General features: G+C 46.6%; 1 protein-coding gene across 3 annotated transcripts in view; it reads right to left on the bottom strand.

Annotated features, from left to right (window-relative positions):
• LOC140188956 (G protein-coupled receptor 137Ba-like) overlaps positions 1 to 19,485 on the bottom strand; it is a 75,063-nt gene that overhangs the window by 4,026 nt on the left and 51,552 nt on the right. For 2 of the 3 annotated variants that reach the window (XM_072245617.1, XM_072245616.1), the window contains exons 4-7: positions 9,902 to 10,127; positions 8,892 to 9,041; positions 5,926 to 6,054; positions 1,045 to 1,166 (exon numbers count right to left, since the gene is read on the bottom strand). In XM_072245617.1, the coding sequence (XP_072101718.1) occupies positions 1,045 to 1,166; positions 5,926 to 6,054; positions 8,892 to 9,041; positions 9,902 to 10,127 (627 nt within the window). The remainder of the gene's footprint in view (positions 1 to 1,044; positions 1,167 to 5,925; positions 6,055 to 8,891; positions 9,042 to 9,901; positions 10,128 to 19,485) is intronic. The other variant, XM_072245618.1, reaches the window with a different exon arrangement.

The raw sequence follows: 19,485 nt of genomic DNA, 5'->3' as shown, positions 1-19,485 counted from the left end.
GGTTTGTGAATTAGATTCTCGAGTTCACGTTATGATGGCTGGACTCTTGCAGTTTCGTGTTTTTATATTGTGTTTTCTCCCCCCCCCCCCCATCTCCTTAATTTTTTTGCCTTTGCGTGATTTGTTTTTTGTTTTGCGAATGGCGCGCGGTTGATGTTTTTTTTAAAAACGGGTTCCATGGTTTTGTTTCGTGGCTGTCTGCGGAAGGACAAATCTCAGGGTTGTATAGTCTATACATACATTGATAATAGATGTACTTTGTATTAAAACAGGCAAGTGCGATTGTATAGATAGGGTCGATGGGCCGAAGGGCCTGTTTCTATGCTGTACAACTCTACGACTCCAAAAACAAAGGAGGGAGCTAACTTGAACTTAGAACATCTATAGCACAAGTTAGCTACGGCACGTTACAGGCCCTTCGGCTCACAACATTTAACCAACCTACTGTAGAAATTGCCCAGACTTTCATAGCCCTCTATTTTTCTAGGCTCCATGTGCCTATCTAAGAGTCTCTTAAAAGACCCTATTGTATCCGTCTCCACCACCTCCGCCAGCTGTGCATTGCACGCACCCACCACTCTGTGTGTGTGAAAAACTTACCCCTGACATCCCCTCGGTACCTATTTCCAAGCACCTTAAAACTATGCCCCCTGACGTGAGCCATTTCAGCCCTGGGGAAAAGCCTCTGACTGTCCTTGGTAAGGTCAGAATCAGTTTTAACATCACAGGCACATGTTGTGAAACTTGTTGTTTTTGCGGCAGCAGTACAATGCGACACAAAGAGGAGAAAGCTGTGTCCATGCAGGAATCTGAAGATACTCTAATGGACACCAAAATACTTTGACAAAGGTTCAGCTCTGACCGGGTCAGATGACAATTGCATTCTGAACTTGTACCAACTTCTGACGAATCTGACAGGCAGCTTCTTTTGGGTTGCTCTGTACAAAGGCACGGTAAGTTATTGAGAAAGGGGGAAGACTTATGAAATATTCAACTGAATGGGGGGGGGGGCAGTGTTAAAAAAAAAAAAAATCTAGATCATACCTGCCCTGTTCACTCTGTGACCCTGGGGCCCATACCGCATCATCTCCTTCAAACTGACGGGGGTTGTCAAAGAAATAGGAGCAGGGTGCAACGCTCTGACCATTTATTATTCCAGAGCCAGCCTAGAGGAAAGAAACAAAGCAGTCATGCCCAGAAATGGCACACCCTCCGAACTGCATCGGATCATGCGCGCTTTGTTCACGCAATCGATCTGAGAATCAATTCGGCCTGCTATGCGCGCTGTTTTTCCGCAGGCTTTCGAGTGTGCATGTTTTCGTCTCGGAGGCGGCTAATGTGGTCCAGCAAAAATGTTTAATCCTACTGCTCCATTGTTCTTGCTCCATGCATTCACAAAGTTAGGGTACATAGCAAATATTAACTCCAACAACTAATCTTTAGACCTGAATGTGGATTGTAGATTAAATTTATAATGCAGTCCTGGGCAATAGTTTCCTGAGCTGTGGACACCAGTTAACTGAAAACCAGACCATGCTGACTAACATTCATTTTGGGTGTCTGGAGCATGGGTGCGAACAAGGAATTGTGAAAATTATATGTAATTCACAGGAAGCATTGTATATACATTGTAACTGTAGAATTGTCCTTTGATCTTTAGCATATAAAATTACATGTAATATTGTGTCAAACAGGCCTCTTCCTCCAACAGTGTCTCATTTTGTTGAATAAAACACTTTGGAATCCGCTAGCTTCAGTGTCTCTCCGGTGAGTTTGATCGCAATACAACACATAACACCCTTCAAATTAAAAGTCCATTTAAACTTCTTCATTAATGTCCCTATAACTGCTTACTATTCCAGACCAGAGGTCGCAGCCTCAGAATAGAGAGACGTCCACTTAGAACGGAGATGAGGAGGAATTTTTTTTAGCCAGATGGGGGCGAGTTAGTGGAATTCGTTGCCACAGGCAGCAGTGGAGGCCAGGTCATTGGGTATACTTAAGGTGGAGGTTGACAGGTTCTTGAATAGTCAGGGCATGAAGGGGTACGGGGAGAAGGCAGGAGATTGGGGTTGAGGGGAAAATGGATCAGCCACGATGAAATGCCAGAAGAGATTCAATGGGTCAAATGGCCTAATTCTGCTCCTCTGTCTTATTGTCTTTTATTCATCCTGCACACCACACTGTATTTTTGGCAATACTGAGTATTACTCTGGCACTGTGTATACTGCTGGCAGAAGGAAACTTGCCCTGGGCCAGTCTTGGGAGATGGTCAGAACTACATTGCTCTTGGCACTCCTGCCTAATTTTGATGTCCACGTAAGCTGCAAACATAATATTGGTTCATATTCATTAGTAAAATTTCTTGATGTGAACCTGTTCAACTGGATGCAAAAGATCTAAGCAGCATATTCCAACAACAGCAAGAGATTGTTGCCCTGTGCAGCAAACACTACATGCTGGAGGAGCTCAGCAGGTTATGCAGAGGAACAAGGGAGAAGAGTCTCGTCCGGAAACATTGACTGTTAATTCCTCCCCATAGACGCTGCCTGACCTGCTGTGGAGAGCAATAAACAGTCAATGTTTCCGGCCGAGACTCTCCACCCTCGTTCCTCTCCATAGACACTGCCTGACCTGCTTTGGAGAGCAATAAACAGTCAATGTCTTCAGCCGAGACTCTTCACCCTCATTCCTCCCCATAGACGCTGCCTGACCTGCTGTGGAGAGGGATAAACAGTCAATGTTTCCAGCCGAGACTCTTCACCCTCATTCCTCCCCATAGACGCTGCCTGATCCTAACTCCAACAACTAATCTTTAGATCTGAATGTGGATTGCAGATTAAATTTATAATGCAGTCCTGGACAATAGTTTCCTGGAGCTGTGGACACCAGTTAACTGAAAACCAGACCATGCTGATTAACATTCATTTTGAGTGTCTGGAGTGTGGATGCAAACAAGGAATTGTGAAAATTATATGTAATTCACAGGAAGCATTGTATATACATTGTAACTGTAGAATTGTCCTTTGATCTTTAGCATATAAAATTATAGCATACATAATTATATCTCTGTGGAGAGGGATAAACAGTCAATGTTTCTGGCCCAGACTTTCCACCCTCATTCCTCTCCATAGACACTACCTGAGCTGCTGAGATCCTCCAGTATTCTGTGATTTTGTTACTCAAGGTTTCCAGCATCTGAAGAATCTCATGTTTATGACGACTGCCTTCACTCGCCCCATCACTGAATTGTTCCCACAACCTATGGACTCCCTTTCAAAAACTCTTCATCTCATGTTCTTGATACTTATTGCTTATTATTGCCTCCTTTTTTCATTTCTTTTTGTATTTGCGCAGTTTATTGTCTTTTGCATGCTGGCTGTCCACCCTGTTGGTGTGGCCTTTCATTGATTCTATTATAGTTATTGCACTTATTGAGTGTGCCCGCAGGAAAATGAATCTCAGGGTTATTCATGGTGATATTTATGTACCCTGATATTAAATTTACTTTGAACTTTGCATATGTCACCATATACTACATTGTGAATCATTTCCTTGCAGGCATTCGCAGTAGGACAAAGAAATCCTATAGAATCAATAAAAAAGAACTACCAAGACTGACAAACAATGAACAAAAGGCGACAAACTGCGCAAATACAATTTACCTTGAACTTTGCGCCTGGGATAAACCCACCCTGAAAGAGTCTAGAATGTTCTTCATAGCAACGGGGAAATCACTGCAGAATTCCCTAAAGGTTAATTTGCAAGTTGAGTTGGTTGAGAGAAAGGGCAAGAACAACATTGGCATTCATAATCATAGTCAAACTTTATTGATCCCGGGGGAAATTGGTTAATTTTGTCACTTTGACAGGACCGGAATATAAAAGCAAGGATAAATTGCTGAGGCGTTATACGGCACTGGTGAGGCCTCACTTAGAATATTGAGAGCAGCTTTGGGCCCCTTATCTAGGAAAGTACATGCTGAACTTGGAAAGGGCTCAGAGGAGGCTCACGAGAATGATTCCGGCAATGAAAGGGTTATTGTACGAGGAGTGATTAATGGCTCTGGGCTTTCGCTTGCTGGAATTTAGAAGAATGGGGGAAGAATCTCATTGAAACCTATCGCACGCCGAAAGGCCTCGATAGAGTGGATGCGGAGAGGACGCTTTATATAGTGGGGGAGTCCCGGACCAGAGGGCACAGCCTCGGAATAGAGGGACAGCCATCTAGAGCTGCGATGAGGAGGAACTTCTTTCGCCAGAGGGTGGAAATCTGTAGGATTCAGTGCCAAAGATGGCTGTGTAGGCCAAGTCATTGGGTCATTTAAGACAGAGTTTGATTGGTTCTTGATTAGTCAAGGTGTGAAAGGTTATGGGGGAAGAAGGCAGGAGAAGGGGGTTGAGAGGGAAATGGATCAGCCATGACAAAAAGGCGGAACAGACTCGACGGGCCGAGTGGCCTAACTCCACTCCTATGTCTTACAGTCTACAGCAAGTCAATGTACAGCACTTCACATTACTGTGCTGCCAACAGCTATCATTATCTCTCCCAACAAGTGTACCATCTGCCGTCTGGCCATGTTACAAATACACTTAAGATTCCATTGTTTTTATCCCCAATAACTACTAATTGTGCAAGTCAAATTACGAGCTAAACCCTGGGTCTGGGCACCGAGCTCAACCTCCTGCCCCAGAACTTGCAAGCTCCTTCGTGTCGGCTGCTGACAGCAGTATACTCCTGCAGATACTCAGATCCGCTGAAGCTGATCCTGCCACTCTGCTGCTTTCTACTGTGAGACGTCGCCACAAGCACGCGGACTTGTCAGGCGCGGAGCTCTGCTCGGCTGTCAGCGCGTCGAGGAGCACTTGAAGACTCATGAGAGGCAGGGAGCGCGAGCCAGCTCAACAGGTGTAACCGTCACTGAAGAGGCACGGGGTGAACAGAAATAAATTGAATTCATGGCCCCACGGGGGAGGGGGAGTGTAAAGGATTAGTATTTGGGAGAGAAAGGCTTCTGTAGGCTTGAAGAGTCGAGAATTACTTCCCCTCCTACACATGCTGAGATCCCCAGCGGGTTTTTTTTATTGTTAAGGAATGAATGGGGGTTAGTTTAAGGAAGGCAGGTGTGGAGCAGGTAGCTTGAATACTACTCAGCTGTGGGTTTTGTCTGTCAGCAGGCAGAGATGAGTACTCATCAATATCCACTGGAGTATAGATATTACACATCATAGGAGAATTAGGCTACTTAGCCCATGGAGTCTGCTCCTATCATTCAATATTGGCCAATTTATTATCCCTCTCCATTCTCCTGCCTCCTCCCCGTAACCTTTGACACCCTTACTAATCAAGAACCTATCAACCTCTGCTTTAAATATACCCAATGACTTGGCCTCACCGCCGTTAGTGGCAATGAATTCCACAGATTCACCACTTTCAAGCTAAAGGAATTGCTCCTCACCTCTGTTTTAGAAATGATATAAAGTATAAAGTAGATATCCTTGCATTGATGCCGTGCCTTCTGGTCCTAGACTCCCCCAAACTGGGAAACATCCTCTCCACGTCCGCTCTATCTAGCCCTTTCAATATTCGATAGGTTACGATGGGATCCCCTTCATTCTTCTAAACTCCATCAGGCTGAGGCCCAGAGCCAAACACTCCTCATACATTAACCCTTTCATTCCCAGGATCATCCTCATGAACCTCCTCTCAACCCTCTCCAATGCCAGCATATCCTTCCTTAGCTAAGGGGCTCAAATCTGCTCACAATACTCCAAGTGCCTTAAAAGGCCTCAGCATTACGTTGACTAGTGACCACTGAGCAGAGGCGAATCGGGATTGCCCAACTCGGCAGCAGCCTGCAGGTTAACCATCACCCCCACGAGGGAACGGCGACGAAGGAGGGAATGCAAGCGGCCTGGGACTTACCATGTCCTGGGTCGGTCTTCGGACGCGGAAGAACAAAACCAGCACAGCCGTCGGCAGCAGCTCCCAGAAGAAGAGGATGCAACCAAACACCAGATAGCCTTTGTCCCCGAGACTTGACATGAGATCAGCCTGCGGAAGCCAAGAACACGAGGCTACGTTGCTTGTGGCAAAAGGCAAACCCTCTCTCACACAAATGGGACTCACCAGCACAGGAATGTTATATTGCAGAGTTTTGCACAATCTCATTCAGTATCAGGGAACAATGGTGAGAACTGTCCAACATTAGATTGCCTCATCTCTTTCCCAGGCAAACAGTCCAGACCTATATCCCATCACCCATTTCACCTTTGTTGTCTGTTTCTACACATCCCACCTTCATATTTCTCTTTAAGTTTATTGTCATCTGACTGCACATTTATACAAGCAAACGTCATTCCAACCACAATACACATAAACCAAAATATTACCATAAATAAAATATAATTCAAGTCGCCTGTATAGATAGCACAGATAACACAGTAAACAGCTTGCTGTACACGTAACGAGACCTCGGTGGTGGCAGGGTATTCATTAGTCTCTCAGCCTGAGGGAAGATCTATCTCCATTTCAGGGGAATGTTATCCATTACAAGCCCAAAGACGTAATGATCTGTCTTAACTTCGGCTCTTCTCATCTTTCTTCATTCTCTCGGTTTCAACAGCTCTTCCTGCCTCCACTTTCACTGAATTACAACCATAACCTTCTTAACTCTCATTCTTCTTCCCTCTCTTCCAACATTCTGAAGGGACCATTTTGGCCTTGACCTTATAGTTCATTTCTCCGTCTCATCAACAGTTCTGTCATTTTAATTCTCCATTCCACTCTCTGAGCTTTGGCCTTTTTCAATGTTTCCAACAAATCCCAACACAAGCTCGTGGAATAGTACCTCATCGTCCCACATTAGGACTCAGCTATTCAACTTCACTGGTAGGTTTGGTTCAGATTGATATATTGAGGCAGCCACAAAGGCGGCAAGACAGCGACTATATTTCATTAAGGGTTTGTCAACTAAAACACTTAAAAGCTTCTGCAGAAGTGCTCCGACTAGCTGCATCACTCTGGTATTTGGGGGGGGGGGGGCTACTGCATAGAATCAAAGTAAGCTACAGAGTTGTAAACTTAGTAATCTATATCATGGACACTGGCCTCTGTAGTATTTAGGACATCTTTGAGGAGCAATGCATCAAAAAGTCCATCATTAAGGACCCCCATCACCCATGTCATGCCTTGTTCTCATTGCTACCATCAGGAATGAGGTACAGGAGCCTGAAGACATACACTCAGCGATTCAAGAACAGCTTCTTCCCCTTTGCCACCCGATTTCTGAATGGACATTGAATCAATGAACGCTACCACACTACTTTTTAAAAAAATTCTGTTTTTCTCTGCACAACTTATTTAACTTAACTACGTAATAGACATATATACACTTACTGTAATTCAGCTTTTTTCCCCTCTATATTTATTTATCATGTATTTCATTGTACTGCTGCCCTAAAGTTAACAAATTTCACTACATATGCCAGTGATACTAAACCTGATTCTGATTCAGTTTCTTTTATCATGTGCACAGCACATTGGTACCGTCAGTGCGATGCGTTGTTTGCGGGAACAACCGACACAACCCAAGTACGCGTTGGGGGACAGCCCGCGCGAGTCCCCACCTATTCCAGCACCAATGTAGCATGCCCATAATGTTCAGCAGAACAACACAGGCAGCAACACCAACAGCGAGCTTCCTTCGTCCCTCCCACGGACAGTCCTCCAACCCTGGGACTGGTAGCCAACGGGCCTTCGGTGGATTCACGGACTCGCAGACATTGGGCCTTCGATTCACCCACCGGGCTCGTGGACCTAGGTCCTCGGCCATCGGGCCTCTGAAGTTGCTGAATCTGATGCTGAACCCAAGGGATGTTTCAGATAACTTGCCTTTCCAGTTTGAGATGAAAGATCACCAACTCGTATTGTTAACAAAAGCAGCTTAGCCTGACTTGATCTGCTGGATGTTTCCAGCAACTGCAGTACTCTGCTCACACATTTCCAGTGTACCTTCATAGTATCTCCACAGATCAGTTACGGTTAAAAACCCTTCACCAGCCTCTCTCAGCTAGATCACCACCATTAGCATCATTCAGACTCTTGGTCTCTATCCTGTTACTGTTATCCACTTCGCTCTCACCAACTTCCCCTTTGGTTTCTACCTTTTCCTTGTTCTTATGAAAGACCACAAGACATAGGAGTAGAATTAGGCCATTCTGCCCATCATATCTGTACCACTATTTCATCATGGTTGATGCATTTCTTTCTCAACCCTGTTCTCTTGCCTTCTCCCTATGACCTTTCACGGTCTGACTAATACTACGCTCAAAATACAACCAATAACTTGGCCCCCACTGCCGCTGCGGCAATGAATTCCACAGATTCACCAAACTCTGGCTAAAGAAAGCCCTCATCTCTGTTCTTAAAGGACATCCCTCTATTCTGAGAGTGCGGCCTCTGGTCCTGGACACCCCCACCACAGGAAACATCTTCTCCACATTTACTCTTTTGAGGCCTGTCTACATTCAGTAGGTTTCAAGGAGATCTCCCCATCATTCTTCTAAATTCCAGCGAATACAGGCCCAGAGCCGTCAAACACTCCTCATACGATAACCCTTTCATTCCCAGAATCATTCTCGTGAACCTCCTCTGAACCCTCTCTTAGATACGTGGCTCAAAACTGCTCGCAACACTCCTTGAAACCTCAACAGTGCCTTATAAAGCCTCAGCATTATATCCTTACTAAGCAGGTGCTACACCTTGTCCGGAGGTGAACCGCAGGCTAGCGGAGGGAAGGGGCGCCTTACACCTCCTTTGGTAGGGACTTATCTCCATCCCGCCACCCTCTACTAACATTAGAAACTAAAATGCTACGATCCTGCAGTTACCTGGTCAGAAACATTGTACCAGCCATAATCAAAGGTGTCCACATGAGTGGCAGGTGAACGCATGACGGCATATAGATTATAACAGGCTCTGCTTGCATAGAGCAGGATAACTAATCCCCCTACAGCTGTGGTCTGGTACACTGATGTTCCCTGCAAGTAAAAAAAAAGCAGAAAAACAAAGTACAATTATTTTTACAAAACAATTGAAGAGTTACAAAATGTAAATCATTTGTTTCAAATAAAGTTCTAGCTTTCTCTAATCAGCTTTATTTCTCCACATCACCAGGGTGTGTTGTGTTGTATGACATGGGAGGTCATGGTCTTCCCATGACCACGATTGTTCTCGGCGAGTTTTTACCAGAGAAGTGGTCTGCCGTTGCCTTCATCTGGGCAGTGTCTTTACCAGATGGGTGACCCCCCCCCCCCCCCCCCACCAGACGTTATCAATACTCTTCAGGGATTGTCTGCCTAGTGGTCGCACAACCAGGGCTTGTGATATGCACTGGCTGCTCGTACGACCATCGGCTTCACGTGACCCCTGCTCGGGGGGGGCTAAGCAGGTGCTACACCTCGCCCAAGGGTGACCTGCAGGCTAGCGGAGGGAAGGAGCGCCTTACACCTCCTCTGGTAGATGTCGATCTCCACCCCGCCACCCATTCTCCATATGTTTAAGTTCAAATTTAATTGTCGGTCAACCATACACATGTATACAGCTAAATGAAACAGTGTTACTCCAGCACCCAAGACGCAAAACGCAGTGCACACAGCAATATAGTTACAATAGCAAATACAGTCACAAAATAATATTAGCACAGGTCCTTGAGTGACATGGCTTGAAGATTGATGTTGCATGGGATGTTGCCCTGAGGCCACGTTTCTGCAAGAGCAATCACGCAGCATTCCTCATTTCATGGTCGGCCGCTTCTGAAGGGAATCCTGCTTGTCTTCCAGGGATATGGAATGCAAACAACACACACCGTGAGGTCTGAACTTCCCACACTGCAGCTTACCTTGGACTCCAGGTAGATGTTGGTTGAAGGTGAAGTTTTAGCGATGATGTAGAGGCACGTTGCCAGTGTGACGGCGCAGATGACGAAGAGGGAGTCGTTGATGATTACCCGTACCAAGACGATGGCTTTGGTCTCCTCGTGCTGGACCTTCACGAGCAAGGCACAAGTGAGATTCACCGTCAGAAACACCAGGCTTGCCGCCAGGAAAGCCAGTCGTATTGGGAGCCTGAAACCACAAACGCTCACCCGAGTTAGAAGACAGGGTAGAAGGAAAGGAAACTCTACGATCACTAGAGTTCATGTTTAAATCACAGTGCCGTTAGCTACCAATCGACCACAAACTAAATTCTTGTGACATTTAACAATAATAACATTTTATTGATTCTGAGTGGGAAATTCATTACAGCAGCAACATTTAGCAGTGTGCAGACTTAACTAACGATAAAGTACAGAATAGTAATATACACAATAATAATTTACCAATGTGCAATAATAATGTACAAAATAATAAAACAAGAGACTATTGTACTATGAAGTGTGCTCTCCTATTGCACAGGAATGAACTGCTGTATGTGCTTATTGCATTTGGTAGGAAAGATTCTCTGTGATGATCCTTGTGACTGCAGAGCTGAATGAGCCTGTTTGTGAGAGTGCTCTGCTGCTTTTTCAGTAGGTCATGGAGGGGATGTGCCTGATTGTCCATAATGGATTTGAGGAGATACTTATCCAGAGAAAGGCTGCCAAAGAAGAGTGCAAGCTGATTCATTCTGCTGAGGAGAATGGAAGGAACATGTGTAGGAAAAGGGCCCAGTGTTCCTAACCTGTACTGAAAGTGCACAAGCACAGACCCTCCCTGAGGGCAAGTCCAGCTCTCTGCATCTGCGCTATATTTTAGGTTGAGACACTTAAAAACTTTCTCCATTTATTTGAAAGAAAGCTTTCCAAGCTCGGGACATGACCAGTCTAGGACCAGAGGGCACAGCATCAGAATACAAGGACATCCCTTTCGAACAGACGAGGGGGAATTTCTTTAGCCAGGGGGTGGTGAATCTGTGGAATTCGTTGCCACAGATGGCTGCGGAGGCCACGTCATTGGGTATATTCGGCGGGATGAGAAGATGGCAGCGCGCCGCGCGTGAGCAGCTCTCCAGTGAAAATGATATCGTATCTGTTAAATAGGGGCTGTGGACAATTCTGATTTGATGGAGACAGACGTGAAAGCACAGAGGAACATCTGGAGGAATTTCTGAAACGCTCGTTCGCTGCTGTCGTTACTGTGTGGTCGTGAATCTTTCCGAGGGTGGGCCTCAAAATCCCCAGCCTTGCCTGCTTTTGGCGACTGAGAATGAGGTCGAATCGTTCGGACAGAGACAGCGCTCAGTACTCGGTGTCGGAGAGCTGATCAGAGCTCAAAGTTTTCCGATGACTCAGAGTCTGATTGTGGTCGGCATGGCAGGGAGAGTTTTTCTTCCTTCTCCTGTCTGCGTGAGATGTGGGACATTTGAGAAACTTTGAACTTTACTGTGCTCACGGACTTCTTCATCAAGTTATGGTATTGTTGCACTGTTGTAACTATATGTTATAATTATGTGGTTTTGTCAGTTTTTTCAGTCTTGGTTTGTCCTGTGTTTTGTGATATCACACCGGAGGAAATAATGTATCATTTCTTAATGCATGCATTACTAAATGACAATAAAAGAGGACTACGTGTCTTCATAATCATAATAATAATAATATATTTAAGGTGGAGGTTGATAGGTTTTGGATTAGGAGGGGCGTCAAAGGTTACGGGAGGAAGGCAGGAATTGGGGTTGAAAGGGATAATAAATCAGACTTGATGGAATGGGGAGCAGAGTCGACCGGCCGAATAGCCTTACTTTGCTCCTATGTCTTATGGTCTTAACCGGCAAGGTGCTTAAGCTGAAAGGAACACTGGGGTCTCCCTCCATCCCATCTGTCACCTTTACTGTGAGTGTTGATTACGAAAGGCCCAAAGCATTGTTGAGGATCTCTCTGTCGATCCCACAATCTCTTTAACCAGCTACCGTCAGGACTAGGGCGGCCAGACTGGGTAACAGCTTCTTCCCTCAGGCTGTGAGACTAATCTCTGCCACCACTGAGATCTTGTCACTAGGTCAGCGAGCTGTTTACGGTTCTGTTTATTATTTACCTGTTCTGCGCACTACATCATCCTCATCATCATTATACGCCGTGTCCGATGACACAGGTGAGCTTGTTCTCATGACCACCATTGTTCTTGACAAATATTTCTACAGAAGTGGTTTGCCATCAACTTCTGGGCAATGCCTTTACAAGATGGGTGACACCAACCCCCCCCCCCCCCCGGCCACCACAGCCATTATCAATACTCTTCGGAGACTGTCTACCTGGCCTCATAGTGGTCACATAACCAGGACTTGTGATCTGCACCGGCTGCTTGTACAACCATCCACCACCTGCCTCCATGGCTTCACGACACCCTGATCAGGGGGCTAAGCACGTGCTAAACTTTGCCCCAGGGTGACATGTAGGTTAGCGGAGGAAAGGAGCGCCTTACACCTCCTTTGGTAGAGACGTATCTCCACGTTGCCTCCCCCTACATGCATACCCTGACATACACACTACACACATTTTGAATTACATTTTATTTACTCAGTTGCAGTAACATTTTGTTCAATGCACGGTGTGTGCATTATATGTTTTATGAGAGCACTGTGGTCCGGAGGAACGCTGTTTTGTTTGGTTGTATACATGTACAGTGGGCACGTGGCCAAGTGATTAAGGCATTGGACTAGCGACCTGAAGGTCGTGAGTTCGAGCCCCAGCCGAGGCAATGTGTTGTGTCCTTGAGCAAGGCACTTAATCACACATTGCTCTGTGACGACACCAGTACCAAGCTGTATGGGTCCTAATGCCCTTCCCTTGGACAACATCGGTGGCGTGGAGAGGGGAGACTTGCAGCATGGACAACTGCTGGTCTTCCATACAACCTTGCCCAGGCCTGCGTCCTGGAGAGTGAAGACTTTCCAGGCGCAGATCCATGGTCTTGCAAGACTAACGGGTGCCTTTATATATGTACAGTCAGATGACAATAACCTCCAGGAGAACCACAACCTTGTCACTGGGATTTGGAGGCTTGTGTGCCTCAGTGACCCAGAACGCTACATGTCGGTTGGAGTCAGGGCTCTGTGCTTTGGCTCTTGGTAGGGTCACCCATGGCCAAACAGGGTCGAAGCCAGACCAAGAGTGGTCCACTGGTCCTCCAAGTTCAGGGATTCAGCTCAGGGCCAACAACGCTGACTGGTCAAACAAAATCGTGACGGAAGCAGAATCCTTCTAAATCTGAGTGTGACAATATTCCTGAGTCTCCACCCGGGACTTGCATGACTGGCACTAGTGAGAACCGAGAGGAAGCTACTGACATGATGAGGGAAGCCCTTAACATCAGAGAGCAAGGACTTTCATCGCTGCCCTAAATGTCAGCGGTGTAACAGGCAGTAAGTAAATAAAGATGACAATAAACTTGAACTTGAGCCAAGGTGGAAGGGGAGGAAGAAAAGAATCAAAGTGAGAAGTCCTAGAGCTAAAACGTTGCCAGTTGAGTGGCCCAGGCAGAGGGTAAATGGAAGGAAAGCAAAGCAGTCAGCAGATGGCAGCATCAGCCTGGACTTAATATTTAACCAAAATCAACATTAATAGAAAATGGTTATTAGGAGAGTATGGGAGTAAGTGATTATATCATTCCAGGGTTCAGAAGACAAGACAGTTTTATGCTTTATTCACTAGAAGTTTTACAAGCCCCATTTGAACCCCTGGGTGAAATTAGAATGTAAATAAGTCAGATCCGCTACTGTACCGTATGTAAAGCAATCAGTTCCCAGCGTTTACCATACTGACCTGCCGCATTTCCCCCACCTTAATGGTCTCATTGCTAAGTGATAGAATTCCCCGCTCGACAATTCCCGGAGAATTGTTCTTGCTGCCGACTGGATAGGTTCCACGCCACCCAGCTGGAGCGACGCGGGAAGACTTGCAGGACAAGAAGCAAAAGTGGAAGCTGTTTTACAGAATGGCTGAGGAGCACAGAAAGTAGTAACCAGAGCAGAATTAGGTCATTCAGCCCATCAAGGCTGCCCTGCCATTCAACCATGGCCGATTCAGCTTCCATCTCCACCCTCACCCTCCTGCTTTCTCCCCGTAACCTTTAATGGCCTTACTAATCAAAAACCTGTCAACTTCTGCTTTAAATATACCCAATGACTTGCCCTCCACAGCCGCCTGTGGCAATGAATTCCACAGATTTGCCACCTTCTGGCTAAAGAAATTCCTCCCCATCTTTGTTCGAAATGGACGTCCCTCTATTCTGAGGCTGCGCCCTTGGTTCTAGACTCCCTTGCCGTAAACATCCTCTCCACATTCACTCTATTTAGGCCTTTCTAAAGGGACCTCCTTCTATTTACTTGGGGAGAGACAGGGAGAAAAAGGTGCTTTGTCGGAATATGGAGAGGGAGCATTATAAAATCAGCGTACGATCGGTGGGTTGGGAAGAAAAGTTTCGGTAACATTATGTCAGTAGATCACACAGTCAGTAAAGGGGGAGTAAAAGCCAGTCTGGCCACATTGAAAATCGAAAGGCTCAAAATAAAAAAAGATTTACTGCTGGGAGATAAACCGAGTTGAGTTTTATCCTGCCACTTCTGAAGCCTGCGCAAATTCAGCCTGAGCAATGGCATAAAATATTGCCGTCCTGCCCACTTGACAAATCCCCAGCGAAATAAACTTCAGCCAATTTCCAGTCCAGACCTTTGAGAGACCAGACAGCACGGAGTTGCCATAAATCAGAGTGGCACTGGCAATCTCACAGTTGCAGCTGGTGCGGGGAATGGAAATGTCACAGCGCCTCTGAGGGGAATGACTTCCAAGGTGGAGATTGGCGTGTGCACACACGGAGGCTGACACCCAGCCACGGCGACTGACACAGGCAGACCATCACAGTCACACGTACTGACAGTGACATGAACACACACACACAGATAGTCAGTCGCACACGGACACACAGCACAGATTCTGCCTTACACAACCAAAAGGTGAAAAAACCCCTCTGCCCGTGGAGAAGAAACACGTTAAACGCACTTAAGCCAGAGGTCCTAGCACACGTTTCCTGAATAGCCTAAAGGCTGATTTATACTTGTGCATACGGGCTACGCCGTAGGCCTGATTTATACTTTTGTGTAGCCCTACGCTGTAGCCAGCATGCATAGTTGTGTCTGCGTCGCTCTGCAATTCACCGCCAAAACGCTAGATGGCAGTGGGGTTTCTATGCCACTGTGTTGAGTTTCTTCGTGAGAGACATGGACGAGGAAATGCATTTCAAATATTTTCGGATGTCAGCTTGTAGATTTGACGATTTGGTTCATCGTCTCCAACCATTTATTTCGCATCAGTGTACAGACATGGCAGAGGAAAGCAACCAGAAATGCGTATGAGAAAATGCGACGCTACCATAGTCATAGTCATACTTTATTGATCCCGGGGGAAATTGGTTTTCGTTACAGTTGCACCATAAATAATTAAATAGTAATTAAACCATAGATAATTAAATAATAATATGTAAATTATGCCAGGAAATAAGAACAGGACCAGCCTATTGGCTCAGGGTGTCTGACCCTCCAAGGGAGGAGTTGTAAAGTTTGATGGCCACAGGCAGGAATGACTTCCTATGACGCTCTGTGCTGCATCTCGGTGGAATGAGTCTCTGGCTGAATGTACGCCTGTGCCCAACCAGTACATTATGTAGTGGATGGGAGCCATTGTCCAAGATGGCATGCAACTTGGACAGCATCCTCTTTTCAGACACCACCGTCAGAGAGTCCAGTTCCATCCCCACAACATCACTGGCCTTACGAATGAGCTTGTTAATTCTGTGGACCAATCAGAGTTGCTGCGGTCTGCGTCGCCACGACGCGCGAGTTACATCTTTGGGGAGGTGCACGTCACCCTGTGCCGTAGGGTACGCGATACCTATGGCGTATATTTGACGCACAAGTATAAATCAGCCTTTACTGGGGTCTAGGGTGGTCTCAATTACATATTTGCTTTTAGTCTCATTGTACCCAACACTGACTGCACAGATCATATTCTCCATAATTTTATTTCAGAGATACAGCATGGAACAGGCCCTCTCGGTGCTTCAAGATGCCCTGCCAGCAACCCACTGGTTTAACCCGAGCCTAATCACGGGGCAATTTACTAACCAGCAAGTCTTTGGACTGTGGGAGGAAATCGGAGGACCCAGGGGAAACCCACGGGGAGGACACACAGATATACCTTTCCTTTTCATAGAACATGGCATCACAGTACAGGTCCTTCGGCCCACGATGTTGTGCCGACCTTTTAACCTACTCTAAGACCAATCTAACCCTCCCCTCCTGCGTAACCTTGCATTGTTCTATTATCCATGTGCCTACCTTAACAATTTCTTCTAATGTGTCCGCCTCTGCCACCATTCCTGGCCGAGCACTCCACACTCCCACATCTGCCCTATACCTTCCTCCACAATCACCTCAAGATGATGCCTTCCTTGTATTACCCATTTCTGCTATGGGAAAATTCTCTGGCTGCCCCTTGTCCACTTCTATCATGTTGCCTCTCATCCTCCTCTCCAAAGTAAAAACCCTTAGCTCACTCAGACTGTCCTTATAAAACATGCTCTCTAACCCAGACAGCATTCTGGAAAATCTCCTTTGCACCCTCGATAAAACATTCACATCCTCTTACCATCTTGCACTTCTCTATCAAGTCATCTCTTGTTAGTTGCTTAACACCATGTAACCCGATACCTTCAGACTAGTATTTACCTTTGGTTTCAATTGTACTGTATATTGTTCAACCTCAGCATTCCCCACAGTTCATATTCCCCATAGCGTAGTGTTAGCACAACACTTTACAGGACAGGCGACCTGGGTTCAATTCCCGCTGCTGCCTGTACGTTCTCCCTGTGACCGCGTGGGTTTCCTTCCACAGTCCTAAGACCTACCGGTTGGCAGGTTAATTGGTCATTGTAAATTGTCCTGTGATTAGGCTAGGATTAAACTCGGGGGTGCTGGGAGACGTGGTTCGAGAAGCCACAAGGGATTATTCTGCATGTAAGTAATACCCTTCATCTGGAACTATCAGTCGCTTTACATAAACCATGCTATTATACCTTCAGATTTATAAAGTGTATAAACTTGTGGTCCCCACCACAAATACATCTTAATACAACACAAATTGGTCAGTCTGTCTCTAGAGATCATAAGGAAGCAACTGCTTTGCTTGGCAATTAGCAATTAGATAATGTGTCTCAATAATACATCTGCAACGGTCCACCATGGCTAGTGATGCAGAACTCTGTACCATCAGAAATTGAGGAGTGGTTGTGGGGAGCAGGCAGAAACCATATTCTTCCACTATCTTAATTTTTTTCATCCATTCCTTCAGCAGGAACACTCTCTGTACACCCACTCGATCACAAGCTGTTCAACTGCAGAGGCATCACAGGCCAGGTTATCTCATATCCCTTCCGACCTATGTTCGTGACACTTCTCACGCTCTTAAACTTTTCGATGATTTTAAGTTCCCTGGCCCCCACTGCTTTATTTTCACCATGGATGTCCAGTCCCTATATACTTCCATCCCTCATCAGGAAGGTCTCAAAGCTCTACGCTTCTTTCTGGATTCCAGACCTAATCAGTTCCCCTCTACCACCACTCTGCTCCGTCTAGCAGAATTAGTCCTTACTCTTAATAATTTCTCCTTTGGCTCCTCCCACTTCCTCCAAACTAAAGGTGTAGCTATGGGCACCCGTATGGGTCCTAGCTATGCCTGCCTTTTTGTTGGCTTTGTGGAACAATCTATGATCCGTGCCTATTCTGGTATCTGTCCCCCACTTTTCCTTCGCTACATCGATGACTGCATTGGTGCTGCTTCCTGCACACATGCAGAACTCGTTGACTTTATTAACTTTGCCTCCAACTTTCACCCTGTCCTCAAGTTTACCTGGTCCATTTCCGACACCTCCCTCCCCTTTCTAGATCTTTCTGTCTCGGTCTCTGGAGACAGCTTATCCACTGATGTCTACTATAAGCCTACTGACTCTCACAGCTATCTGGACTATTCCTCTTCTCACCGTCTCTTGCAAAAACGCCATCCCCTTCTCGCAATTCCTCCGTCTCCGCCGCATCTGCTCTCAGGATGAGGCTTTTCATTCTAGGACGAGGGAGATGTCTTCCTTTTTTAAAGAAAGGGGCTTCCCTTCCTCCACTATCAACTCTGCTCTTAAACGCATCTCCCCCATTTCACGTACATCTGCTCTCACTCCATCCTCCCGCCACCCCACGAGGAATAGGGTTCCCCTGGTCCTCACCTACCACCCCACCAGCCTCCGGGTCCAACATATTATTCTCCGTAACTTCCGCCACCTCCAACGGGATCCCACCACTAAGCACATCTTTCCCTCCCCCCCTCTCTCTGCATTCCGCAGGGATCGCTCCCTACGCAACTCCCTTGTCCATTCGTCCCCCCCATCCCTCCCCACTGATCTCCCTCCTGGCACTTATCCGTGTAAGCGGAACAAGTGCTACACATGCCCTTACACTTCCTCCCTTACCACCATTCAGGGCCCCAAACCGTCCTTCCAGGTGAGGCAACACTTCACCTGTGAGTCGACTGGGGTGATATACTGCATCCGGTGCTCCCGATGTGGCCTTTTATATATTGGCGAGACCCGACACAGACTGGGAGACCACTTTGCTGAACATCTACGCTCTGTCCGCCAGAGAAAGCAGGATCTCCCAGTGGCCACACATTTTAATTCCACATCCCATTCCCATTCTGACATGTCAATCCATGGCCTCCTCTACTGTAAAGATGAAGCCACACTCAGGTTGGAGGAACAACACCTTATATTCCGTCTGGGTAGCCTCCAACCTGATGGCATGAACATCGACTTCTCTAACTTCCGCTGATGCCCCACCTCCCCCTCGTACCCCATCTGTTACTTATTTTTATACACACATTCTTTCTCTCACTCTCCTTTTTCTCCCTCTGTCCCTGTGAATATACCCCTTGCCCATCCTCTGGGTTCCCCCCCCCCCCCTGTCTTTCTTCCCGGACCTCCTGTTCCATGATCCTCTCGTATCCCTTTTGCCAATCACCTGTCCAGCTCTTGGCTCCATCCCTCCCCCTCCTGTCTTCTCCTATCATTTTGGATCTCCCCCTCCCCCTCCAACTATCAAATCCCTTACTCACTCTTCCTTCAGTTAGTCCTGACGAAGGGTCTCGGCCTGAAACGTCGACTGTACCTCTTCCTAGAGATGCTGCCTGGCCTGCTGCGTTCACCAGCAACTTTTATGTGTGTTGCCAGGTTATCTCAAATGACTTTCTACTTGCAGTAGGTATACAGCGATCAGATTTCTCTCTCCTCCACTATCACCATTTGCCCCCCTTTGCCGCACCTCCCCCGCGATGCTGCGCTCTTCCTCCGTTGCCATCTCCGAGCTCACTTTTTCCAGCAAGAGTTCCCCATCCCGCACCGATGATCTCTT

Source organism: Mobula birostris, chromosome 28, assembly GCF_030028105.1.
Source record: "Mobula birostris isolate sMobBir1 chromosome 28, sMobBir1.hap1, whole genome shotgun sequence".
NCBI lineage: Eukaryota > Metazoa > Chordata > Chondrichthyes > Myliobatiformes > Myliobatidae > Mobula > Mobula birostris.
Note: the sequence above shows the minus strand (reverse complement) of the source record. Positions and strands in the feature narration are given on the sequence as shown.